At 38.9% G+C, this 27,867-nt stretch overlaps 1 protein-coding gene across 9 annotated transcripts in view; it reads left to right on the forward strand.

The window, feature by feature from the left end:
* Positions 1-27,867, forward strand: part of HIVEP1 (HIVEP zinc finger 1) — a 225,368-nt gene that overhangs the window by 108,962 nt on the left and 88,539 nt on the right. For all 9 annotated transcript variants that reach the window (XM_054557197.2, XM_054557203.2, XM_054557202.2 and 6 more), the window contains 4 exons: positions 9,868-15,848; positions 19,708-19,841; positions 20,712-20,887; positions 25,837-25,938. In XM_054557197.2, the coding sequence (XP_054413172.2) occupies positions 9,868-15,848; positions 19,708-19,841; positions 20,712-20,887; positions 25,837-25,938 (6,393 nt within the window). The remainder of the gene's footprint in view (positions 1-9,867; positions 15,849-19,707; positions 19,842-20,711; positions 20,888-25,836; positions 25,939-27,867) is intronic.

The raw sequence follows: 27,867 nt of genomic DNA on the forward strand, positions 1-27,867 counted from the left end.
AGATTTAGCATGATTCTTAAGGGTCTTATGGATTTTCAGAATAGTAGATGAGCATTTGCTTCAACTTAAAGCCACCAGATGTATTAGCCCTTAGCAAGAGAGTCAGCCTGTCTTTTGAAGCTTTGAAGCCAGGCATTGACTTCTCTCTAGTATGAAAGCCCTGGATGGCATCTTCTTCTAATAGAAGGCTGATTTATTTACATAGAAAATCTGTTGTTTTCTGTAGCCACCTTCCTCAGTTATCTTAGCGAAATCTTCTGGATAACTTGCTGCAGCTTCTACATTAACACCTGCTGCTTCACCTTGCCCTTTTATGTCATGGAGATGGCCTCTTTCCTTAAATCTCTTGAGCCAACCTCTGCTAGCTGTCAGCCTTTCTTCTGCAGCTTCCTCACTTGTGTCAGCCTTCATAGCATTGAAGAGAGTTAGGGCCTTTCTCTGGATTAGGCTTTGGCTTAAGGGATGCTGTAGCTGGTTTCATCTTCTGTCCAAACCACTAAAATTTTCTTCATATCAGCAATAAGCCTGTTGTGATTTCTTGTCGTTCAGGTGTTCCCTGGAGTAGCACTTTTAATTTCCTTCAATAACTTTTCCTTTGCATTCACAACTTGGCTTACTGGCACAAGCATCCTAGCCTTCAGCCTATCTCAGCTTTCAACATGCCTTCTTCAGTAAGCTTAATCATTTCTAGCTTTTGGCTTAAAGCTAGAGACATGCAACTCTTCCTTTCACTTGAACACTTAGAGGCCCTTGTAGGCTTATTAACTGGCATAATTTTAACATTGTTGTGTCTTGGGTAATAGGCAGGTCCAAGGAGAGGCAGAGAGACTGGGGAATGGCTGGTTGATGGAGCAGTGAGAACACACACACAACATTTATTAAGTTCACTGTGTTACATGGGCACAATTAATGCAGCCCCAAAACAATTACAACAGTAAAAACAAAGATCACTGATCAAAGATCACCGTGACAGATATAATAATAATGCAAAAGTTTGAAATATTGCAAGAATTAGGAAAAATATGTTACACACCAGAAGTGAGTGCATATGTTTGGAGAAATGGTGCCAAGATAGACTTGCTCCATGCAGAGCTGCCACAAACCCTTAATGTAAAAAGCACAGCATCTGTGAAGCTCAACAAAACAAGGTATACCTGTATTCATTTTCTTTTGCTGTGTAACAAATTGCTACAAACTTAGCAGTTGACACGGTACTTACTGTCTTGTGGTTCTGTAGGTCAGAAGCCTGACACAGGACCTGGCTGTAATGATGATGTCAGCAGGTCTGTCTTCTGGAGGCTCCAGGGGAAAGTCTGTTTTCCCGCTTATTCGGTTTACTGGCAGAATTTAGTCCTGTAGCTGTAGTCATCATGTTCTTGTGAGCTGTCAGCTGAAGTCCATTCCCAGCTTTTAGAGGCCACCATGTTCTTTGGATGGGAGCTCTCTTTCTCCATCTTGAAAGCCAGCAATCGCAGGTCAGGTCTCATTTCCTGTCTGTCTCCTGCCTCTTTGGTTGTTCAATACCTCTGACTTCAGCCAGAAGAGATTCTCCATTGTTATGGGATTGTGCAATTAAATTTGAAAGAGTCCTGCAATAACCGAGGATAATCTCCCCATCTCAAAATACATAACCTTATCACATTTGCAGCGTCCCCTTTGCCACATTCAGAAACATTTACAGGTTCCAGAGGTTGGGGTGTGGCCATTTTACAGGGCCATTATTTCACCTGCCATGCTGCCATATTGGACAATACAACTTTACACTGTATTATCTTTTAAACTGGTGAAATTTTGAAGTGATAAAATTCTTAAAGTTCTTTTTAGAATTTTATTATTGTCATTTTCAGAGCTCTTCAATTTATATGTATAGATCCACATTTAAGTTTTAACATTTCAGTATAGGCCTGAAGACAATGAATTCTCTCAGCTTTTGTTTTTCTGAAAAAAAATCTTTCTATGGCCTTCATTTTTGAAAGCTAAATTATTTCTCAATATGAAATTCTGGGTTGGACAATTTTTTTTTTCTTTCAGTAGTGTGAAAATATCACACCATGGTTTCTGTTGAGAAGTCTGCTTTAATTTTTATCTTTTATTCTCTGTGTGTAATGTTTTTCTACCCTCTGGCTGCTTTCAGGATTTTCTCTTTATCTTTGGTTTTCAGCAGTTTGAATATATTGTCTAAATTCTCTTGCTCCCTTTTCTTCTTTTTCTCAGTTTTTTTTCATTCTTTATGCTTATTCTTTCGTATCATATTCTTAATCATCCTAGTTACGGGTTATTTAGGCTTTTTGGATGTATGGTTTGTTGTTTTCGTTATTTGGGGAAAATTCTTGACCATAATTTTTTTCATGTATTTCTACTACCCTGTTTATTCTTCCTTTTCCTGCCAGTTCCTTGTGCTTATGGCGGGGACTGGGACTCTGGGGGCTTTTCTCAGTGCTAGTGCCCCTGCTCAGCTTGCAGCCTCCTGTGCCATGGGCTGGGGGAGTCCCTGCCCACCTCCTCACCGCCCCCCTAGCAGTGGGCTGCTGCTGCTTACCCCACAGGGCTGGGCTTCTGGATGGGGTGGGGAGGGGAGGGTCACTCCGTCTCCTGGTCCAGCCTCAGTCTTGGCGGTCCCTGTGTTTCCAGCCCCTCCCCCATGGCAAGGGACTGAAATTTTATTGGTGTGGGATTTTGGTCTCAGGACAGTTTCCTGCCTCCCCTGGGGTAGAGGGTGTCCTCCTCTGTTCTTCTCCCGGCTGCAGGGTGTTTGTGTCTGTCCCTGTGGTGACATCTGCTGCCCTTTCCCTATCAGCTTAAAGCCCAAGGCTTTGCTTAGAGGGAGGAAGCTCTCAGGGAGGGTTGGCTTCATGCCTGTCCACTCTGCTTACACGCTCGGGGCACTTCTCTGGCCTCATATCCTGCCCCTCATGTGAGCACCTGGTGCGGGCCCATGTTAAAGAGCCTGTGAGTGAGTGTGGACTCCCTCAGCCCATCCTAATTCAAAGGCAGAAGATACACATGTAAACAGGCAAACAGGGCATTCTAGATTATGACTGTAAAGAGGAAAGAATTGAAGAAGGGCGGGGTGGGCAGGACAGGGACACCGACCTTAGGTAGAGTGGAGGAACAGCCCGGAGGGAGCACTGGCGCGGTGAGTTGAAGGTTGAAAATGACCCTGTCATCTTAAGAGTTGGGTGTAGGGAGGGCTTTTCACGCTGAGGAGATGGCAAATACAAATCCCAGGGGCAGCAACGAGATGGGCCAGTTCGAGGAGGAGAAAGTTTACCGCAGGCTGAAGCGGAGTGAGTCAGGGAAATGGTGTAGAGGGAGGTTGGAGAGTTGTGAGTCAGATGACCCTGCGGTCTTTTGGCTATGTTAAGATGCTGAATTACATTGCATGAGGAATGGGAAGAACTTGGGGATGATCTGAATGTAGCTTCCTTTTTCTTGCTAAGTGAATTCCAGTCTCTTCTGCTTTGTGTTCAAGGCCTAGAGTAACCTGGTTCTAGAATACCTTTTCCATCCTATCTCTCACTCTACTAATAGATGAACAACAAGGTTGGCTTCCTGCTCTTAGGTGAGTCTTATGCATTTTCCTGCTCACCTTGTTCATGCTGTTCCCTAACTGGAAAGTACTTGGCCCTCTCTGCCTGTCACTGTAGGCTCTAGTCAGATGTGCTGCTGCCATGAAACTTCTCCCAGGCATTTCCTTACCTCCATCGTCATCAGTTGTTCCCACATCTATGTGGTAGCTTCTTGAGTATACCTGTTTACCACACATTATTTGTTTAATTTGTTTAATTAATTTTTTAATTTGTTTTATTTAATTTTTCTGTCTTGTATCTTTAGTCTGGTTCTCTCTGCCAACTTTCACTACCTGTTTATAATCACACTCAACCCTCCCATATCCTAAGTAAGCCTGCCCTTGCCCTCCTTTCCTCTGACTCTGACATCTTGTCTTTCTCTTTTACTTTACAGCCATATCCCCAGGAGAGCGCCTGTATTTGCGGGCCCTGTGCGTCCTCATGCCCTCCCTCACTCCTTACTGGTGTATGATAGGGATTTTACCTCCAGAACCCACTGACACTGCTTTCAGAGATAATGATGTCTTCCTAGTCCTAGTGACCACCAAGCCCAGGGACCTCTTGTTAATTTTCATCTGTGTATCTGAATGTGATATTCAACATTATTGGCCACATCTTCCTTTTTAAAAGTTTCTAAACCCCCACTTCCTGGCCATTTCACTATCTATCACATGTTTTGTCTCATCTTTCTGATTTCCCCTTGTTTCTTTTTGTTTCTAGCTCACCCCTAAGTGTAGGGATTACCCATCCTTCTCATGTCAGACCTCCCCTCTCCACAGCATATTCTCTTTGGCTTATCATTTATGTCCTTTTACAAAAACAGCTCTCACTGCATATTCCCAGATCTGTGCCTCTAGCCCAGACCTCTCTCTAGAGGAAAAAAAAGAATGTGCACGTATACTTAATGTATCATAATTTTCATATTGCTATGTAATCTTTGTAATTATTTTAAATGGATGTATAATGTTATGTTAAGTGGCTATGCCATAATTAGCCTAACCATTTTCCTATTGAAAATCTCTTGTCCTGAATTTCCAGCTACAGTTTACAATTCTATGCATGTATATTGAGTTTGAGATTGAGTGGAATGGAAAGTGAATGGATTTTTTCTCTTCCAAACTAGCTCAGTGCTCAGACGAGAAACCTCAGCAGAATCTTTGGCAAACCTTTCTCAGGCTTTCTTATTTTGAATCAGATAAGAGGCCCACTGTCACTGCCTGAGTTCAGGGTAGCATTTTAACTCTTGCACAAACTACTGAAAAAAGCCTTCTGAATGGTCTCCTGGTCTGATCTCTTGACCTGGCCAAGCATGATCTCAATTGTTAGAAAACAGCTACTACTTGTGTTCCTAAGGCCCAAAAGAGATCTGAAGTTTTTCAGCTGACATGTCTCTGAGTAAATCTGAAAAGAGATTTATTTGGAGGTTCACCTTCAATCAAGACAGGATTTTAAAGACACTCTGAGTTGTGGTTTATCATCCCTACTACTTACCATAAGAATATTCTTTACCACACCTTATTGGCAACTAAGATGCACTCTTGAGCCTTTTAATCTGTTTGCTTTTAATCTGTTACTCTCTAGAAGTAATCCTGAAAAACAGCTGACAGTGATATTTCAAACTCGTTGGTGCTCTTCTTCAAAGAAACATAGAAGCCCTAATAAATAGATTTGTGCCTTGGAAAATAAAGTGTCAGTGACTTCACGTAGAACCCAGGAATCTTAACTTATACTTCCCCAACTATTCTTTTTTTTTTTTTTTTTTTAAACGAAGTGGCCCCTGTGGTCTTTCTAAGCTGTTCTTGACTCCCTAACTGATGAAGAGTGCTGGCTTTTCTTTCGAAGCCCAGGTCAGTGGTCTGACAGGGGCAGTGCTGCTGATTTTGGTCCCTCTCCTGAGTGTGCTTTGTATCTGTTATATGAAGTCGTGTTTGGATTTTTGATGTGTTGATATCTCCGAGTTTCTGCCTGATTTTCAGTCATTACCAGTAGCACACTGACAACTGGGAGAATACAGTTTTCAGTGGCCACCTGACTCCTATTTTGAATCTTTCTCTTCCCTTCCCAATCTGACTGTACGTTCTCCCTGTGTAAGGAGAAAGGGTTGTGTTTCAATGCTGGTGTACACCAAGTATGTCCAAACTTAGTAATGGTAAAAACAAACATACAAAATGACAGCATTTCTGGAATCAGGGTGGTGAATAGAAACCAGTGTACTTCCTCTGAGGCTGAGGCTCGCGGGGGTCACTGGTTGGTGGGGTTGGTGGGAGTGATCACGTTGCATAGGCTCCATGTGAATCCTTGGGCTGCCTTCCACTGCTTGGTCTTTCTCTTTGTTTCCTCTAATGTATTTTATATTTAATTCACCTTACCAACAAATTGCCTTGAAAATGATGGAAAAGCACAAGTGCTAATGGTGAACAGCTGTCTCCTCCTTCTCTTCATACCAATTTTATTTCTGCTTTGAAGCACTATGGTCTGTGCATCCTCTTGACTATGTTGTAGATATAGCCACAAGGTTTTATGACTGTGCTCTTTTCTATAGATAAGAGGACAAGAGAAAATAACTCCGGTCACTCTTTAATAGATATATTTAAAATTAATCAAGATGAGGGTAAGTTTAAAAAACTATTCCAGGTATTTCATTCTCTGAAAACCCAAGGGTCTGCTGCCTTCCACTGTCGGGCCTTGGTTCTCAAGAGAAGGTATTTGTCTATAATTCCTAGCCTGATGGTTTAGCTGCCCATTCTGAGCTGTTCAGCCCCAGGTCTTGAGAATCAAGGGGTGGAGAGTGAAAAATCTATGGAGAGGCGGGCACTTTGCTTTCACTTCCACCTCTAAAATGATAGTGCAGTATTCTTCTCACATATGCCTGCCATCGTCCTTCTGTTTGCATCTCTCTCATCCCCTCCACTAGCCTCTCCCCTCCTTACAATAAAAAAAAATGTCCTTGAATTTAGACTGATCCAAGGTCCAGGGTCATCTCACTACCTCCTCCCCTCCCAAGCACCAGTGGTAGAGTGGGCTTTATCCCTTGAACAAGGACAGTGAACCTGTTAAAGAAGATCCAACAAAATGCAGAAGAATGAACACAACTCAAAAAAGACTGTCAGGAGTATGTTCTCAGCTGAGTGCTGAGTGAGATCACCATTCCCCATGATCTCAGGCAGTAGAAGAGCCTTGAGAATGTGGAAGACAGGCCCAAATTCTGCCTTAAAGAAAATATTACTCCAGAAACACAAGTGTTTCTAAGTGCAGAACTAAAGATCATAAATGTATTTAAGCAAGAGCTCAAACTTAATATGAGACAATAAAATGAGATGAAATGGGAAATATGGAACTAAGGGAATAAAATGAGAACAAAATACTATCAGTCCAAAACTAATGAATAAATATGAAACAGTAAAGAACTTAATGGTGTGACAATTCAGTTATCAACATAAGAGAACAGCTTTATAAAATTGTAGAGAAAACAAAAGGTAAAAACCTGAAGAGAGGAAGGCAATTTAAATTATCATTAGGGTGATCCAGAAAAAACATAATTGATGTCCCTAAAAAAAAGAACTTTATTCCAAAAAAAGTTGACCAGAAAACGTATATGAAGATATCATAGAAGAAAAGTTTTCTGAGGTGTAAACCAAATTGCCAGAAAACAAAGGAGTATGCAGAGTTTTGAAGGGAATAGCACCAGTCAAGTGTTAAAATTAAATACAGAACTAAGTATAAACAATGACACAGATAAAATGTAAGTGTTACAAGCTTTGACAAATGAGAGAGGAGTCTGTTTATATCTAAAGTCAAAATTTGTAGTTCAAAAGTTCGTTTAACATACCTGTTTTTCCAATTCTTAACTCCCAGTAGATTTTTAGGAAATAGTTTCTCTTATAAAGAAATATGGATCTTAAGTTTAACAATTCTTTTATCTTAACTTCAGTGTCATTTTAAGTACAAGGTTACAGTTTTTGTTGTTGTTGTTTAAATCACATACAGTATTTCTGGGTTGAATTTTTGCATTTTTCTTTGGAGTATAAGACATTGTTTAATTTTGAATAACATAACTTTATCTAAAAATAAAAGTTTATCTTAAAATGTTTGTGAAGCAGAGCAAAACAGGCATACCTACCCTGTCCAAGACTGGTTGAATAGGTCCTGGATGGGGCCTGACATGGGTAGATTATTTTTAAGTCCATGGTGTTTCAGCTCTGCTAGCTTCTCATCCAAGTGGTTTCTCATCTCTGTTTTTGTATTTATTTTAATAGCCTACTGGCTTTCACCTTTATGACACCCACATCTAGCTTTTGGAAGTGGATAGAGAGACTACTCAGCCCAGGTTGATGAGCATCATTTTTCACTTTGCCTACTTGTCTGATAGAGTTAATGAGAGTCAAAAAGTGCATCATTGACTTTCTTACATTCATCTTAATAAAGGAAAACCAGTGGGAAAACATCATTTCATGAGTGAGTGGATTGTTCAACATTTTGTAAAAGTGAATAATACTGATACTTTTTTCTATTGTTCTTTAGCTCAAATATTTTAGTTATGAGACCACCCTTTTTTTTTTTTATTATGGTGGGTAAATATATCTTTAATGGAATAGTATGCATTTTTTTCATTGAACTATGATATGAGAGCATATAAACTGATGTCACAATATTACTAGAATATTTCTAATGTAAATTTTATCCTCAATAAGTAGTTATTACAGTATAGACATTTTGGTCTAATATGAATTTCAAATATGTACATTGCAACAGCTATTTGAAAATAGTGGAGAATTAAGTAGTTGGCTTTCTACAAATAGAGTAATATACAGTTGAATATTTTTTGTTCATATGCCCAACAATCCAACAAATGGAAACCAAACTAAATCATGGCAAGTAATTGTTGCTCAAAAATACAGTAGTTGATAGACTGTGGGCACTGTCACTTAAATACTGATTTATTTCCAACACAACTAGAAATTAAGGTGATTTCATTTCTCTTGCAATAAGTTTTACCTTCTTTCTGCCTATCTCCCTACCTGCCTACCTGCCCTACCTATTGCTAATGACAAAGAAACATAGCCATTGAATATTTTGTTGAGTTAAAATGGTGATTTTTTTTTAAACCAAGGCCCATTACAACCTTATGACTTTTTAATTTTGTTGGTAAGAAACCACAAATAACTGGATTATTTTAGTTTCATAATTTTCTGTTCATTGATATAATTGCTATATCAGCAATACTTCATGGCTGTCCTGACTATGGTCTGCTCTAGAAATTATATTAGCAGCCCCTTTTCTCATGAAAATATCAGTTTTGCATACTTAGAAATTTGCTGAAAAGTTTGTTTTAAAAGAACTTTAATGAGATAAGACAGTCAAATACTCAGCATTAAAGGGTTGAATTTTCTTCTTTTTGGCCAGCCTTCTCAGACTTGTGTAGACAGAGTCCTCAGGTATTGCTACCAAGCCAATCTAGGTCCATTTGTCTGCACACAATGAAAAGCCAAACACTGAATCACTGGATTTTTATAGAGAGAAAGGTTAATGGCAAGGCAGCCATGCAGGAGATGGGCTCAATTCTGTCTTCCCTTACCAGCTTAAAGCAGTATATAAGAGGAGGAGATGCTGGAGGAGGGGTTTTGGGATTGGTTAATGATTGTTGGAAAGGGAGGGGAGGTTTGGAAAGTCCCTTGAGCAGGCACAGTTGTCTCTTCGTGCTTCTTCATGGGTTGCCTTTGCAAATTCGGAGGGAGTTGGTGTGAAACCTGTGGTGAAAATACTGGCTTTGATGTCAGAAAGTCCCTCATCTGGCAAGAAGTCTATTCTGTGCAGATCCCAATCAGCCATACTAGTTCCAACCAGCTTCAACCAGTCAACCAGTTTTGTTAACAAGCAGAGGGAGTTCTAACAAGCTGTGTCTTTATCTGCAGTGCTGTAAGACAAGCTCAAAACTTCTTGTTAGTTACCAGTTTCTTTAACCCCATGGAGCACTGTTTAAGTATGATAGTGAAAAGGGGAAAGATAATTCAGTTTTGAAAGATCTGGTTCCAGGATGTTGATTATTCAAGAAAGGAACATAAGCATTCTAGAAATGCACACTTAGGTCTCTGAATGAGTGTTTCAATAGATTTTGATTGGCAACATTGTTCAATTTCCAGAATGCAGAAGTGCAGTTTTATTTAAAAAATAGACTTTCCTTAAACTATTTTCTTCACTTGTCATAATGTCCTTATGATAGTAATCTTAATTTTCAAAAAATTATAGTGGGTGTATGTACAATGTTACCAATTTTTTTTTTTTTTTTTTTTTTTACCAGAAATCTTACAGGCTGGTGTTAAAGGAACTTCGGAATCCCTTAAAGGGGTGAAACGCAAAAAGATCGTAGCTGAGAATCACCTGAAAAAAATACCAAAATCCCCACTGAGAAATCCTCTTCAGGCAAAACATAAACAAAATACAGAAGAGTCATCTTTCGCCCTTCTTCATAGTGCTTTGGAGTCTCACAAGAAACAGAATTATATTCCTGTAAAAAATGGGAAGCAGTTTACCAAACAAAACGGAGAAACACCTGGAATAATTGCTGAAGCCACAAAATCTGATGAATCTGTCTCCCCAAAGAAGCCCTTGTTTCTGCAGCATCCATCCGAACTGCGTAGATGGAGATCCGAAGGCGCTGACCCTGCCAAATTCAGTGACCTCGATGAACAATGTGACTCAAGTTCCTTGTCAAGTAAAACCAGGACTGACAATAGCGAATGCATCTCTTCTCATTGTGGCACTACGTCCCCCTCCTATACAAACACCGCATTCGATGTCTTACTGAAAGCAATGGAGCCAGAACTGAGCACCTTGTCACAAAAGGGCTCATCTTGTGCAATTAAGACAGAAAAACTGAGGCCAAATAAAGCTGCACGTTCCCCTTCCAAATTAAAAAACAGTTCAATGGATACCCCAAATCAGACTTCACAGGAATTGGTTGCTGAATCACAGTCTTCTTGTACCTCATACACAGTCCATGTGTCTGCTGCTCAGAAGAATGAGCAAGGGGCAGTGCAGTCAGCTTCTCATTTGTATCATCAACATGAACACTTTGTTCCCAAATCCAACCAACATAATCAACAGCTTCCACGGTGTTCAGGTTTCACAGGATCACTGACAAATCTGCAAAATCAAGAGAATGCCAAACTTGAACAGGTTTATAATATAGCAGTGACATCATCTGTAGGCCTAACTTCACCTTCCAGTAGATCTCAGGTTACTCCTCAAAACCAGCAAATGGATTCTGCTTCACCTCTGTCAATAAGTCCAGCTAATTCTACACAGTCGCCCCCCATGCCAATCTATAATTCAACTCATGTTGCCTCTGTTGTTAATCAAAGCGTAGAGCAAATGTGCAATCTTCTTCTGAAAGATCAGAAGCCGAAAAAACAAGGAAAATATATTTGTGAGTATTGCAATAGAGCATGTGCAAAGCCTAGTGTGCTTTTAAAGCATATTCGCTCCCACACTGGAGAGCGACCCTATCCCTGTGTGACTTGTGGATTTTCATTTAAGACTAAAAGTAATCTGTATAAGCACAAGAAATCCCATGCACATACTATCAAACTGGGTCTTGTCTTGCAACCAGATGCTGGTGGCTTGTTCTTGTCCCACGAGTCCCCCAAAGCACTTAGTATTCATTCAGACGTAGAAGACAGTGGGGAGAGCGAGGAGGAAGGCGCCACTGAAGAGAGACAGCATGACCTGGGCGCCATGGAACTGCAGCCTGTGCACATAATAAAGAGGATGTCGAATGCTGAGACTTTACTAAAATCAAGCTTCACGCCAAGCAATCCAGAAAATGTGGTAGGTGACTTTTTGCTACAGGACAAATCTGCAGAATCACAAGCTGTGACAGAGTTACCGAAAGTTGTGGTCCACCATGTCACCGTGTCCCCCTTAAGAACTGACAGTCCAAAGGCCGTGGATCCCAAGCCTGAACTTTCTAGTGCACAAAAGCAGAAGGACCTTCAGGTGACAAACGTACAGCCACTTTCAGCCAACATGTCCCAGGGTGGAATCTCCAGGTTGGAGACTAATGAGAAGTCCCACCAGAAAGGTGACATGAATCCACTGGAAGGAAAGCAAGACTCTCACATAGGAACGGTACACGCCCAGCTACAAAGGCAGCAGGCTACCGATTACTCCCAAGAGCAGCAAGGAAAGCTCCTGAGTCCTCGAAGTTTAGGAAGTACGGATTCTGGTTACTTTTCACGTTCTGAAAGTGCCGATCAAACAGTGAGTCCACCAACTCCCTTTACCAGAAGGTTACCCAGCACAGAACAAGACTCTGGAAGGAGTAATGGACCCTCTGCAGCTCTTGTCACCACATCAACACCCTCTGCTTTGCCCACAGGGGAAAAGGCATTGCTTTTACCAGGTCAGATGCGCCCACCTTTGGCCACAAAAACACTTGAGGAGCGAATATCGAAGCTTATCTCAGACAATGAAGCTTTGGTAGATGACAAGCAACTGGATAGTGTGAAGCCACGGAGAACCTCACTGTCAAGACGAGGAAGCATTGATTCCCCCAAATCATACATATTTAAAGATTCTTTCCAGTTTGATTTAAAACCAGTGGGACGGAGAACAAGTTCAAGCTCTGATATACCGAAGTCACCTTTCACCCCTACTGAAAAATCAAAGCAAGTGTTTCTTCTGTCTGTACCTTCACTTGACTGTTTACCTATCACAAGAAGTAATTCCATGCCGACCACAGGTTATTCAGCAGTACCTGCAAATATAATACCTCCTCCTCATCCACTAAGAGGAAGTCAGTCATTTGATGACAAAATTGGCGCTTTCTATGACGATGTCTTTGTACCAGGACCTAACACTCCTGTGCCCCAGAGTGGGCATCCCCGTACACTTGTGAGGCAAGCAGCCATAGAAGACTCTTCAGCAAATGAAAGTCATGTTCTTGGTACTGGACAGTCCCTGGATGAGAGCCACCAAGGATGCCATGCTGCTGGTGAAGCCACGTCAGCGCGGAGCAAGGCATTGGCACAAGGACCACATATAGAAAAAAAGAAGTCTCATCAAGGGCGAGGGACAATGTTTGAGTGTGAAACTTGTAGAAACAGGTATAGGAAACTGGAAAATTTTGAAAATCATAAGAAATTTTACTGTTCTGAGTTACATGGACCAAAAACAAAGGTAGCCATGAGAGAACCTGAGCACAGCCCTGTGCCCGGCGGTCCGCAGCCACAGATTCTACACTACAGAGTCGCTGGGTCCTCCGGCATCTGGGAACAGACGCCACAGATAAGAAAAAGGAGGAAAATGAAAAGTGTTGGGGATGATGATGAACTTCAGCAAAATGAAAGTGGAACTTCTCCAAAAAGTTCTGAAGGCCTTCAGTTTCAGAATGCTCTGGGCTGTAATCCCAGTTTGCCTAAACATAATGTTACCATAAGAAGTGACCAGCAGCATAAAAATATACAGTTGCAAAACTCCCAAATTCACCTTGTTGCCAGGGGCCCTGAGCAGACCATGGATCCCAAGCTGTCGACCATCATGGAGCAGCAGATAAGTTCAGCAGCCCAGGACAAGATAGAACTGCAGAGACATGGAACTGGAATCTCCGTCATCCAGCACACCAACTCCCTGAGCAGGCCCAACTCATTCGACAAGCCTGAGCCTTTTGAAAGAGCCTCCCCAGTTTCTTTCCAGGAGCTGAATAGAACGGGGAAGTCCGGGTCTCTGAAAGTGATAGGAATCTCCCAAGAGGAAAGTCACCCTTCTCGGGACGGGTCTCATCCTCACCAGCTTGCACTATCAGACGCTCTCAGAGGAGAACTTCAGGAAAGCTCCAGAAAGAGTCCAAGTGAACGACATGTGTTAGGACAGCCCTCAAGACTTGTCCGGCAGCACAACATCCAAGTTCCAGAGATTTTGGTCACAGAAGAACCAGATCGAGACCTGGAAGCTCAATGCCATGATCAAGAAAAGTCAGAGAAGTTCAGTTGGCCCCAGCGTAGTGAAACCTTGTCAAAATTGCCAACAGAGAAACTGCCACCCAAAAAGAAAAGGCTCCGTCTGGCTGAGATAGAACATTCCTCAACGGAATCGAGCTTTGATTCCACTCTCTCCAGGAGTCTAAGTAGGGAGAGCAGTTTATCTCACACTTCAAGTTTCTCAGCCTCTTTAGACATAGAGGACGTTTCTAAAACGGAGGCTTCCCCCAAAATCGATTTTCTAAATAAAGCGGAGTTTCTTATGATTCCAGCTGGCTTGAATACGCTGAATGTTCCTGGAAGTCACCGAGAAATGAGGCGTACTGCATCAGAACAGATTAATTGCACGCAAACGTCAATGGAGGTCTCTGATCTCAGAAGCAAATCATTCGATTGTGGAAGCATCACCCCACCCCAGACAACACCACTTACTGAATTGCAGCCTCCATCTTCACCTTCTCGAGTGGGAGTGACTGGGCACGTGCCTCTCTTAGAAAGAAGGAGAGGCCCACTGGTACGGCAAATATCTTTAAACATAGCCCCAGATAGTCATCTGTCTCCTGTACACCCAACATCTTTCCAAAATATTGCTCTTCCCAGTGTGAACGCAGTGCCATATCAGGGGCCTCCGCTGACTAGTACATATTTAGCTGAGTTTTCTGCAAATACTTTGCACTCTCAGACTCAGGTTAAGGATCTTCAGGCAGAAACATCAAACTCCAGCTCTACCAACATTTTTCCTGTTCAGCAGCTCTGTGATATCAATTTGTTAAATCAAATCCATGCACCCCCTAGCCACCAGAGCACACAGCTATCTCTGCAAGTGTCTACGCAGGGTAGCAAACCAGATAAAAATTCTGTTTTATCTGGGTCTTCTAAAAGTGAGAATTGCTTTGCTCCCAAATACCAATTGCATTGTCAGGTTTTCACTTCAGGCCCATCTTGCTCTTCTAATCTTGTGCATTCTTTGCCAAATCAAGTTATTTCAGATCCAGTTGGAACAGATCATTGTGTGACATCAGCAGCGTTACCAACCAAATTAATTGATAGCCTGTCTAATTCGCATCCTCTGCTACCGCCAGAGCTCAGGCCCCTTGGAAGTCAGGTGCAGAAGGTGCCATCCTCATTCATGCTGCCCGTATGCCTGCAGAGTAATGTTCCTGCTTACTGTTTTGCTACACTCACATCCCTGCCACAAATACTAGTGACCCAAGATCTGCCCAATCAGCCAGTTTGCCAGACTAATCATAGTGTAGTGCCAATCAGTGAAGAACAAAATTCTGTGCCAACATTACAAAAAGGTCATCAGAATGCTTTGCCAAACCCAGAGAAGGAATTTCTATATGAAAATGTTTTTTTAAAGATGGGCCAAAATTCTTCTCTATCAGAATCCTTGCCCATAACTCAGAAAATATCTGTTGGTCGACTTTCCCCTCAACAAGAATCTTCAGCTTCGAGTAAACGGATGCTTTCCCCAGCAAATAGTTTAGACATTGCCATGGAAAAGCACCAGAAGCGGGCCAAAGATGAAAATGGAGCTGTTTGTGCAACAGACGTGAGACCTTTAGAGCCTTTGAGTTCGAGAGTTAATGAAGCTAGTAAACAGAAGAAGCCTATTTTAGTGAGGCAGGTTTGTACTACAGAGCCCCTGGACGGTGTGATGTTGGAAAAGGATGTTTTTTCTCAACCTGAAATTAGTAGTGAGGCTGTTAATTTGACAAATGTTTTACCAGCTGATAATTCATCAACAGGGTGCTCTAAATTTGTCGTTATAGAACCTATAAGTGAATTGCAGGAATTTGAAAACATCAAATCATCCACATCATTAACTCTTACAGTTCGAAGTTCACCTGTCCCTTCAGAAAATACTCATATTTCTCCTTTGAAATGTACAGACAATAACCAAGAAAGGAAGTCTCCAGGGGTTAAAAATCAAGGTGACAAAGTGAACATTCAAGAGCAAAGTCAACGGCCAGTCACCTCTCTTTCATTGTTTAACATCAAGGACACCCAGCAGCTGGCTTTCCCTAGCCTGAAAACTACAACCAACTTTACATGGTGTTATCTCTTAAGGCAGAAGTCGTTGCATTTGCCTCAGAAGGACCAGAAAACTTCAGCCTATACTGATTGGACAGTAAGCTCCAGTAATCCAAATCCACTCGGTTTGCCCACAAAAGTTGCACTTTCTCTCCTTAATTCAAAACAGAACACTGGAAAATCACTATATTGTCAAGCAATAACTACCCATTCCAAGTCAGATTTATTGGTCTATTCAAGCAAGTGGAAAAGCAACTTAAGCAAGGTACTTGAAATATAATTTATCTTCAGATATGGTTTGCGCAAATTTGTTTTCATGTGTCTTGATACCTTTAAATATTTTAACTGGAAATATTTTAATTTTGAGTGACAAATTGTGCTGTAAATGTCTTATTTGAAAGACAGGGCGATATATTTACCCCAGGAGTTACATTGATAAGAGTTACCAGGAGTCTTTCAGTGATTCTATCTTGAAAGATTTTAGAAATAATTTACCCTGAGCACTTTTTTTTCTCAGCTAACTATGTAAGTCTTTACTTAGTAGTACAGATGATCATGGTTTTACTTTGATGTTTTACTTATATTAAGGTTTTATTTTTCTTGTTAAGTGAAAGGAAATCATGGTTATGCTTTGTTCCTGCTAATGCAGGGAAACAGGTGTAGATAATCAAAGATAGTTGCATTTCATCCTGAATATAAGCAGAAAGCCATTTAGACTTGTCTTGAGCTTACTAGCTACACGCCCCTGTCATGCTATGTAGCTGTCTTCCAATGTAGCTGTGAGAACCATTAGCACTAGAGAGAAGTTTCACAAAATAATTCATATACTTGGTAAGTTGATTTGGTCAAGATTTATAAAGTAATTTAAGGTCATGAAACTGTAACTTGGGGTGATTTGTGGAATCAGTCTCATTAGAATTATCAGCTTTATAAAATGGGAAAAAGTCATTTATTTGATTAGAATAATAGGTAAGGATATCACATTCGACTCTCCATATTCAGAAGTATTTGGCCTCTGCAGATTCATAAGCGTGCAACACAGGTTAATAAACATTTACAGATCTGTCAGTAGGAAAATATTGCAGTATCAGTATTACCATAGAAGTATGAACAATTCTAAAGAAGGAAGTTTCTAACATTGCTAGTAGGTGGAAGAGATAAGAATTCAGCAAAGATACTCCAAAGGTGGTGATACTTTAGCTAAGTGTTCGAATTTTTTTTTTTAAAAATAGGGATTTTTCAGGCAAAGAAGAATAATTTCTTTTTCTTTTTTTTTTTTTTGAGACAGAATCTTACTCTGTCGCCCAGGCTGGAGTGCAATGGTGCGCTCTTGGCTCATTGCATTCTCCCCTCCCGGGTTCAAGCAACCCTCCTGTCTCAGCCTCCCGAGTAGCTGGGATTACAGGTGCCCACCAGCACGCCTGGCTTTTTGTATTTTTGGTAGAGACAGGGTTTTGCCATGTCTGGTTTGGCCAGGCTGGTCTTGAACTCCTGACCTCAGATGATTCACCCATCTTGGCCTCCTAAAGTGCTGGGATTACAGGTGTGAGCCACCACGCCTGGCAAGAATGAAAAAAAAAAAAAAATAATGCACGAAATGACATGGAAGTGAGAATAAACTTGGTTCATTTAAAGAACTCTGAAGAGTCTGGCCTGGTTAAAAAGTGTTATAAGTTGGAAACATAGGTAAAAACCAAATCATGTGTATGGTGGTGGAGAACCAATGATACTTTCTCAGTGAAGGAAAGTGCATCCTGGAATTTGTTAAGTTCTCAGGCTCTAAATCTACTAAATCTTGGAAGTTAAGACCTAATCGTTAGAATTTAAACAAAACTCCGTGTATGTTCCTGAAGTGTTTGTGAGAAGTGGCTCTCCTTGAGTACCAAATGCCTCGGAAGAAATGTCTGGAAATGCATATCTAGATTTGGAGCTTAGGAGAGAGCTCTGGATGGAAGTGTGCAGAGTAGAGATTCTTTAGTGCATAGGTGTGATTCATGAGATTGCTCAGGGTGTAAAGAAGAGGAGAGAGCCTAGACTGGATCCTGGGGATCACTACTATTTAAAAAGTTGAATGGTTGAAGAAAGTCCACACTCCTGTATGGAAACTGAAAGAGATTGATCATAGAGGAAGGATAAGAATGAGCAGAAAGTGGCATCACACAAAACACGGAAGAAGATATTCAAGGAGAGGTGTTAGGTCAAATAAAGTTGAAGGCAAATGGGTATATCTGGACTGTGCAGATCACTGGAGAGTTGAGTCTGTGAGCAAGTGGCTATGGAGGATGGATTACTGGGCTTTTATCCACAACTCAAATGTTAATTCATTTATGATTCACAATGGGAAAGAACAGATAGATGCTATAAAGTAAAAGGATTTCTAGGCAAAACATGGCATTTTCAACATACAATACATAGAGTGCTCAAGCATGTAAAGACTAAGATTTTGGCATTTAGCTCATTGATAACTTTGGCAAGTAGAAGCCAGATTTAATAGTACAAAAGTGAGCAAAAGATAAAGGGAAATTTGATATTGAAAATAAAGAGGATTACTGTTAAAGGGATGAAGTCAAAGGAAGGTGTGTGCATGTATTCTAAATTATGCGGAAGCCAATCTGTTTGCCAGGAAAAGAGAAGGAAAGGTTGCATCAGTAGCTCTTCCCACTGCCTTTTTGAGGAATGTGGGCCAGCAGCTTTTCTCTCCTCCTGCCTGTGTAAGGATGGGCCTCCCAAGGTACTATTCTGAGGCCACACATACCCCTCTCCATAATGAACAGACTCTTATCTCTTAGTATTATTAAGTCATTTCAGCACCACAGCTGCCTGCTTAACAATGTAATTTCTTAAAGGAGGTTTGTGTAAAAGAAGCCCTTGGTAGGAAAAGTTGTGCGTTGCGCTGGATTCAGCCAGAGGATTAGAGTTTGAGCCTTTGCTTAACACTTGACCTGGGATGAGGAACTTCACCCTGAGAGCGTCCTTCCTCACTGGGATATATAGTCCACCTGTGCTGCCTGCCTCACAGGGACCTGAGAGAATGGAATGGCACTATAAGTGAGACAACATACTATCAAAGGGGTGGTAGCATAAAATCTTACATAAAATCATAAGGTGGTATTATATTATTATATTGTTCCTATAGGAAAACCACACATCATTTATCATTTTGATTTTGATATTCATTACCTTTTTTCCAGAGACTTAATTGTTACCAAGCCAAAACCTAACTTTTTGGCTAGACCTGGATGTCACATTTATCAGTATTCAGTAAACTTTTGAGAAGATAGAAAGAATTATGGTTTTAGCTGGGCATGGTGGCTCATGCCTGTAATCCCAGCACTTCAGGTAGCTGAGGTGGGAGGATCACTTGAGGTCAGGAGTATAAGACTGGTCGGTGCAACAGAGCAAGACCCCCATTTCTACAAAATTTTAAAGGTAGCCAGGTGTGGTGGCTCAGGCCTGTGGTCCTAGCTACTCAGGAGGCTGAGGTGGGAGGACCTCTTGAGCCCAGGAGTTTGAGGCTGCAGTGAGCTGTGATTGTACTACTGCACTCCAGCCTGGGCAATAGTAAGACCCCATCTCAAAAAATATTTATGATTTAAAATAATGGAGGAAGAAAAAGTAAAATATTGGGAAATGGGGCTTCTGCTTTACCTTATAATGCACTGAAGCTGAAGGAGACTTAATGATGTTTCTAAGGGGTATGAGGCATTATTTTACCAAAAGGGGTAACTAGCTCTTTTCCATCTCCACAAGTAAACTCTTTAAGAAATGTATTTAAATGGTAGTATGAGTGGTTGGTTAAATGGAAGAAAAAATATTTAGTCTACTAAAAAAAGTTTGTTAAACTTATGAAATACCATGGTATAGAGGTTGTAAAGCCTTTATTTGGGGGTGTCAGTGAACTGTGGTGGAATTTTAAAGTAACATAAGATTTATCAGTTTGTTGTGATTGAGACAGATTCATAAGGGAGGAGATAAAGCAAATGCCCTTTGAACCTATTACTACTTTGAAATGCATTTCGTTGACCATATGCTCTGTACTCTGCCATGTTTTAATTTCCAGTGAAAGATTAGCATGTTTGTGTTTTCAGTTTTATTAAATTAGTTTCTCTCTTTTTTCCTTTCAGAGAGCATTAGGTAATCAAAAGTCCACAGTAGTTGAATTCAGCAATAAAGATGCCTCTGAAATTAACAGTGAGCAAGATAAAGAAAATTCCTTAATCAAAAGTGAACCGAGAAGAATTAAAATATTTGATGGAGGGCAAGTACAAATTTTACTTCTTAAATGTACATTTAAACTTACTTTTTAAATGTACATTTGCTTTCATGTGAATGAAGACTTAGTGCCAATTTAGTATCAATGTTGCAAGGTTTCTCAGCATATTAACAGAATCTCCATAGCAAAATATGTTAGCATTATATTAAATAATTTTATTTTGATGGAGAAATGATGACTATTTGGGAAATACTATACAACCTTGAAGGCAGCTAAAAACTAAATTATTAGAGTGAACCTTGGTTTTCACATTGATTTACAGTAAGGAATGACCTAGAGAATCTGCTCTCAGATGAATTCATTGCCCATTAGATATGTTTGTGTATTTTGTTGTGAACAAAAACATCATAAAAGCCAGTTATAGTAAAGCTCCAAAATATTTCAGTACTTAAAATTATTGTGATTAAATTTAGCAAAGAAGAAAAAATTTTAACCAATGACTTGGAAACAGGGAAGTATTTTAAAATTACATACAGTAGTGGAGCGCAGTGGTGCGCGCCTGTAGTCCCAGCTGTTCAGGAGGCTGAGGTGGGAGGATCATGTGAGCCCGGGAGGTTGAGGCTTCATTGAGCTACGATCACACCACTGTGCTCCAGCCTGGGCAACGGAGCAAGACTGTCTCTAAAAAAAACAAAACAAAATATAATATTGCAAAAGTTTGTTTGATTAGAATTAGCTATATTAAGTGTTGATGTAAAAAGTTGGAATATTCTGTTACTTACACGTGCATAAAATTGTTATTGGTTGAGTATAAAAGTTGTGCCTTGTTTTATTTTTGGGTTGAATTTTAATCATCAATATTTTCTGAAAGACATAGTGTCCAATCTCCCTATTCATTTTTTTTCTTTAAATTAGATATAAGTCAAATGAAGAGTATGTATATGTCCGAGGCAGGGGAAGAGGAAAATACATTTGTGAAGAATGTGGAATACGTTGTAAGAAACCTAGCATGTTAAAGAAACACATACGAACCCATACAGATGTCCGCCCCTACCACTGCACTTACTGTAACTTCTCCTTTAAGACTAAAGGTATGAGATGCACATTGCTTCAAGGTCCTTTTTATATGTATTTAGGTGGGAGAGCTAAAACCCAACTATGCGTTTTCCGTGACCAATGAAATAGTAGCTTAAATAGACTAATGTAAATTACATCTTGTCAATGTTGTAGTCTTATTACTTTATATGATTTTAGACCCATTGGGAAAAAGTTTTTAATTGTACACTTTTAGAATAAATATATAATAAATATAATATTTTTAAAAGAGCAACTGCCCTTTTTAAAAAATGTAACTCCTTAAATTGCATTTGTACAACATGATGACTAATATACCTTTTCAAGAATATTTAATTTGGGGCTGAAAAATAAAAAGAAATTTTCATGATCACAAGTAAATTCACTGGGTGCTAAAAGATTGAAGAAAGATTTAAAGTAATAACTACAGTAAACTTCTATAATAATTACACTTCTGTTTTATTGCCTAATTTTACGCATACGTAGCCATTTTTTTCACGATGCTTTTTTTTACACAAATACTGTTAAATTTTAGCTTCAAAAATTTTCTATAGTTTCTATTAATGTTTATAAAGAAGTCTCAGAACTAATCATTAAAATTATATTTAGGACCCTTTCTGGTTTTTAAATATGTTTTTATTTATAAGCCTTACTCACAGTTAATTTTACCCTGTACAAGTTTCTTGATACATATAATAGGTATACTACTTTAAATGTTTGCTTCCTCCGTCAGGCTCCTTATTCATGAACAATTTGTTACTTGAGATTTTAATTTTATATGCCACTCTCTAAACACCAAAGATCTCTCTTTAACAAAGCAAGGTAATCGTGAAAACATGTCTGAGAAAACAGTATCTGTAAAAAAAAAAAAAAAAATTTAATTGATTTTTAAAAATAGAAACAACTTTTATCCTTTGAGTTAACATTTGCTTTTTTCTTATGCTGGTTGTCTTTGCAGTTTTTGTTTTAAAGATTGATCAACTTCTTAGCAAAATTTATTACATTTTTTGGCTAGTATTTATGGGCATTTAAAGAGAGTTATAACTTGTAACAACTACATGCTTCAAATTAGTACTCTTTAAGTGCCAATGGTGTCTGAAACAAGAATAATGGAAAAACAAAATATTCTTCAGATGGCTTTGAATATTTCAAAAAAGTTTCAAGAAATGAGAGAGGTTGGGAGGGATACTCAGGATGCAGTTTTTTAATTATGATGTAGAACCTCCCTCTGTCGTTGGAGGGTGAGTTTAAGGATGATTTTCCTTCCTGGTCCTGAGGGAGGACTCTGATAGGGTAAAGTACTTTGGTCTTTTAACTGAATTTATTGCTTTTTCACTCGTTTTGATCCTATGATTAAGAAACATCTATTAGCTTCCTTTATGAGACAAGAAGCATATTTAGAAAGCTAATATTACTAATAAAAGATTATCATGTACAAAAGGATGTTATCAAATGCAAGAAGATCAAGATACAATGGGAAATGGGTATTTCTCAATAGAAAGAAGAAAAAGAATCAGGGTATTTAAAAAATATTTATCAAGTAAGGGCAAAAAAGGAAGGACAACCTAGATGTGGTAAACCAAATGAAACTACAGAGATTTCTTGGCAAGGAAAAATATGATGAGTCACAAATATTAATCTTAGTGAAATAACTCAAAGATTTTAGATAAATGTTAACTAAATGGTGGACAGTCCATAATGACCCCTGAAGAGTGAGCATTGTATGTTAGCACTTTTCATGTCTTACACATCTCTAATATGCTGTATATCTGAATTTGCATTAAATTTTTTGTTTTGTAAGACGTCATGTGGAATTATATGGTAAATATTTATTTGAAGGAGGCTATCCTTGCTAAGGAGACTGGTGAAGAAAATATTAGAAATTCAGTATTTCCCTATTCTTGGCATGACACTTCTCTTTTTTTTACGGTCAGCTTCCTTTTTGAAGTCTACTTTTTGTGAATCTATGTAAAACAGATTCCATAGCACCTTTTAAAGGTAGTTAAATAATAGTAGACCTTTTTTTGAATTAGGCCCCAGATTTTCACCTTCTCTGATTTACTTGATATACTAGCCAGTAGGACTCCACTTATTATTGAAAGTGTCTGCTTACTAACAGAAGGAAATAGTGATGTGATGGCATGCTGTATAAATATGGTATGCAAAGACAGCAAAACGCTATCAGAAAAATAATCTGTAGAGCTAAAAATTGATGCTTCTGATGGTAATGCTTACAAATCCATAATTCATTGTTTGCCCTCTGAGTTTATTTTCTGAGTACATTTTCAAAATAATTTTAATTGATTTGTTTTCATGATTCTATGTTAAAGATCAGTCAGCAGAAAACATATACAGAGCTTGTATCTCTGCAAGATTTAGTCTCATTTATATCACAGAAAGTTAGACTGTATGTAGCTATAGGAATCCAGAAACAAAACCTCTCATGATTTCCAGAGGATTCCGATAAATGTTTATTAAATCTATCAGAAAAATTATTTATTAAATTAACACACAGGTTTATAAAATTGCTAGGAGATATTTGCGTTTCAGTATGGGCACACTTTCAATATTTTGTATATTGAAATGCAGATTTTTGTTTATTTTACATTATTTAGGAAGTTGATTCATAATAAGTAATAGCTAAACTTATGAGAAAATATGCTTACTAAAAACTTGTATTTCCAAATTTGTCTAGTTACAATTATACATTAGCTTCTTAAAAAGTAAATAACCTGCAATGGCTGTCTATCTAGGGAGCAAAAACATTTTAAAAGAGGGCCAGGTGTGATGGCTCACACCTGTAATCCTAGCACTTTGGGAGGCCAAGGCAGGCATATTGCCTGAGGTCAGGAGTTTGAGACCAGCCTGGGCAACATGGTGAAACCCCGTCTTAACTAAAATACAAAAAATTAGCCTGCCACTGGCAGGTGCCTGTAATCCCAGCTACTCGGGAGGCTGACCAGGAGAATGGCTTGAACCCGGGAGATGAAGGTTGCAGTGAGCTGAGATCTCGCCACTGCACTCCAGCCTGGGCAACAGAGTAAGACTCCGTCTCAACAACAACAACAACAAAAAGGACTATTAGTGGACCTTATAATTTGGTTTGTAATATTGTTAGTATTAACACACTGAAAACAGTTTGACTTACAAGTGGAAATTTCAACCATAGTAAGATATCTAAACCGTTTTTATAATTTCTTAATGTGAAAACTTTAAAGCTGTCACATAAAAGTAGAGATCTGTATAATGAACACCATTGTGCCCATAATCTTTTAATAATTGCTAAGATTTTGCCATATTTGCTTCATATTTTTTTCAGTATATTTAATGTAAATATCAGAGATAGCCAAGTGTTAATCCAGGTGTTATCTCCAGAATCACAGAAGTCAGGGTTTGATGGACCTTAGCCATCATTTGGTCTCGGCAGCCTCTTAAGCCTGACCTCCTTAAGTACTAAGCTCTGGGGTCCTGCATGGTTGGCTCAGACGAGAATGTACTATGTAGTGCAAGAATCAGCTTGTACAGGGATGACCAGTTTCACAGGCTTAGTGCATTTATCAAGAAATTGATGTATACATATGTAACTTACCTGCACATTGCGCACATGTACCATAAAACCTAAAGTATAATAATAATAATAATAATAAAAGAAAAAAAAAAAAGAAATTGAATAGATATAGCTATTTTACATGTGCTTCGGCTACTGCAAGCCCGAAATTTGGACCAATGATTCAGACATTTTGAGCTCTTCTAAAGACTTATTCTCAAATACTACTTTGCCTCTGCCCACTAAATTCAATATTTAGAGTTATTTTTGTTTCTCAAAAAAGATGACTTGCCCTTGCTGGCAATGCTTTTGTGTATGGCATTATCCACTGGAGATGCTTGTTATCCTCAGAAGAATCTGAGCTGTTTCCCCTGGATTCAGTGATCACTTGAGGCAGGTGTGCTAGTGGTTCTCAGCTAGCATGGTCATACTTAAAGAGGTCGATACAACAGCTGCCAGAGGAAACACTCCTTTACTGGTACTATTTTGAGACTTATACTCTATATGTGAAGTGAAATTAATACAGGAAATGCTTTGTCTTATTCCAGAAATACTGTTTATAAAATTACAGTGACCCAAAATAGTTTTTAGTAGTCAAGCTTGAAACTTTAAAAGGTGAATTCCAAGGTACCAGAAATAAGAAACTCAAAGCTAACATGGTGAACAGATACTCACAAAAAAATTAAAAGGCCTTATGGGAATCGAGGCCAGATACATGCCTACAGGCTTGCCTGTCCTGAGATAGCATCTGAGGTTCCCGAAATAAGCCTAGTCCTCCTGTCCAGTGACTTTGGGCCCTGTGGGAAAATCCCTAACCACTTAAAAGTAAAACCCTATATGTATACCATGCAAAAACAAACAAAAAGCTGGTCCAGAGTCAGTTGTCTGAAGCCAATGAAACTGTTAAGGTCGCAGGCAGAAGCAATTGGAAAACTGCTTTATAGAGATGTTTCTGCAACCCAGCGTACTTAGGATTCCATGGAAAACAATCTTGCTGAGGATAAACTTACAATTAAAAGTAAAAAGCATGCAAAGAAACAAATAAGAGCCAGCAGACATTACAAGTGGAGAGTTCACACTCCAAGAACACAGATCACAGTGTAGTCTGAACAGGACTTTAAATTAAGTATGTATAAAATGTCCCAAGAAATAAATGAGGACTAGAGAATAGAAAACATAAGGTAAAGGACATGTTATCAAAGTAGAGGAGGCAGATTTTAAAAAGAAAATATAAACTGATAAATAACAAGGTATTACAACATATGGATACCAAATTTTCTTTTGTTCACATTTTAATCATTGGAATTGTACGACCACAATCTGTACTTTTGCTTGAATAGGAATGAAATTTGCCAGTGTTTACAAATGCGATAGCAAAATCATACTACTTAAGCTTAGTAAACATTCTTTTGCCTTAAGGAAATCTGACAAAACACATGAAGTCCAAGGCACATAGCAAGAAATGTGTGGATTTAGGCGTCTCAGTAGGTTTAATAGATGAACAGGATACAGAAGAATCAGGTAAGGCTTTATATCATATTTTTCATAAATGCTATTTATAATGTACAATTTTTTTTGCTTCCATACCCTTTCCATTCCCACTGATACTGCCTAATTCTGTTTTCATTACCTCTTATTTATATGCAGTAGACTCCTAATTAGTTTTTCCATGTCTAGATTGTTGTCCTTCCTCCTTCCTATTCATCTATCCCCCACGATGTTCATCTTTCTGAAGCATGTGTCTGATCATACCTCTCGTCTGCTCAGAGGTTCTCATCGGTTCCCATCGGTTCCCATCTGTCTAGAAAATAAAATGTGAACACTTGACCTTGATCAAAATCCTTTGTAATCTGCTGCTTACCTACTTCTCTACCCTTCTCATTTTTCTCTTTTACCTACCCTCGTGCTTGAATTTCCTGCCTACTTGACATTGATCGCTCTTCTCCTTTACACCCCTCACTTAAAACCCCAGCCCTCACTCCCCACACAAACGTGGCTCCCAGTGCCCTGGTCAAAATCTCACTTTCCTTCAAGATCCAGCCAAGTCCACTGCTGTCATGAAGCCTTCTCTGATTTTCCTTTTCCACACCTCTTGCAGGAAACAATTCTTCCCTTCTCTGGACTCCTCTAGTATTTTACAATTTCCTCCCTGAAAGCATTTAATCCCCCTCTACCTTGTCCTGAGATTATTCACGCGCTCACCTGAGCTCCCACCACAGTGATTCAGCATGTCATGAGCAGAGCCAGTGAGTGCGTAACGTGCTCACCAAAAGCACTTAGCGCAGTGCCTTGCGCTGCTCAGCAGCTCCATATTTGTGGAATAAAGCGTTTGTTTACTTCTCCAAAGTGTTTATTGTTCCGAAAAGGTTAAATGGCTGTTTTTTTTTTTAAACGGTGTTAACAAATTTAAGTATCTATCTCTGACCAATTTTGAGGAAGAATAAATCTGTTCATCTGTTCTAACTCATCAGAGAATAGAAATATCTTTTTGTGAAACTTGTTTTTAACCCAAGGATTTATCGACAAAAGAAAAAAAAATTTGAAAAAGTATTCAGCTTTTTAAAATGCCCTGAATTGAACATTTACCTGCTTGCTATATTTTTCTTAACATGTATTAGTTTGGTCTAGAGAAAATTTCCAAAGAGAAAGTGATGAGGACATCATTGAATATATAGGTAAAAATTCAAAGGTATTTAATCCCTGTAACACACGAAATGAATCAGCCTGAATTTACTTCTAAATATACAAGAGAAATGACTCAAATCTTCAGTGATACAGAGCAGTTCAGTTGTAAAAAGCTAGGAAAAATGTGTAAGAGTTTCAGCAAGTATGTTTATTACCCACTGACTAGAAAAGGGACAAGGTTAAAGGTATTATTATAGTATATACTCATGTATATCTTCTTCAAGAAGATGCATCTTATAAAAATTAATGTGTCTGTAGAATTCTCTAAACTGTTAAGGGAAGGTAGTACTTATATCTTAAATTTGCATAGGAGAATTATAGTTTCTATTCATTATCATGGATTGTTTACATTTGCTGACTGATTGATTGACCTACCTATGTATTTATTCATTGTTGTATTTTCATCTAATTCCAAAAGCATTTGAACCTGGTCTTAGATTATTACTCAAAGTTGATATCCTAATTCCGTATTTAGATTAGAACGTCTGATAAACAATGTAGTTTTACCTTTTTCCTTTCAGTTTACTTTTTTAAAAAACTACTGTATTTGTGGGTAGTGTGCTCAAAGTTTTTTTTTTTTTTTTACAGTTTTTGTCAAATAATAGTGAAGTAGAACATAGAGGTGGAGTTTTGCCAAGTGCTGTGTCATGCTGTGCTAGAGACCTAACATTCTGTGTTGCTACACCAGCAGAATTTATTCCTCTCCTTTTGCTTTATTATAGGCTTGCAGTGTAGGTTTAAATATAGTAAACAGTTGTTGTTTTA

This window comes from Pongo abelii, chromosome 5 (assembly GCF_028885655.2).
Source record: "Pongo abelii isolate AG06213 chromosome 5, NHGRI_mPonAbe1-v2.0_pri, whole genome shotgun sequence".
Lineage (NCBI taxonomy): Eukaryota > Metazoa > Chordata > Mammalia > Primates > Hominidae > Pongo > Pongo abelii.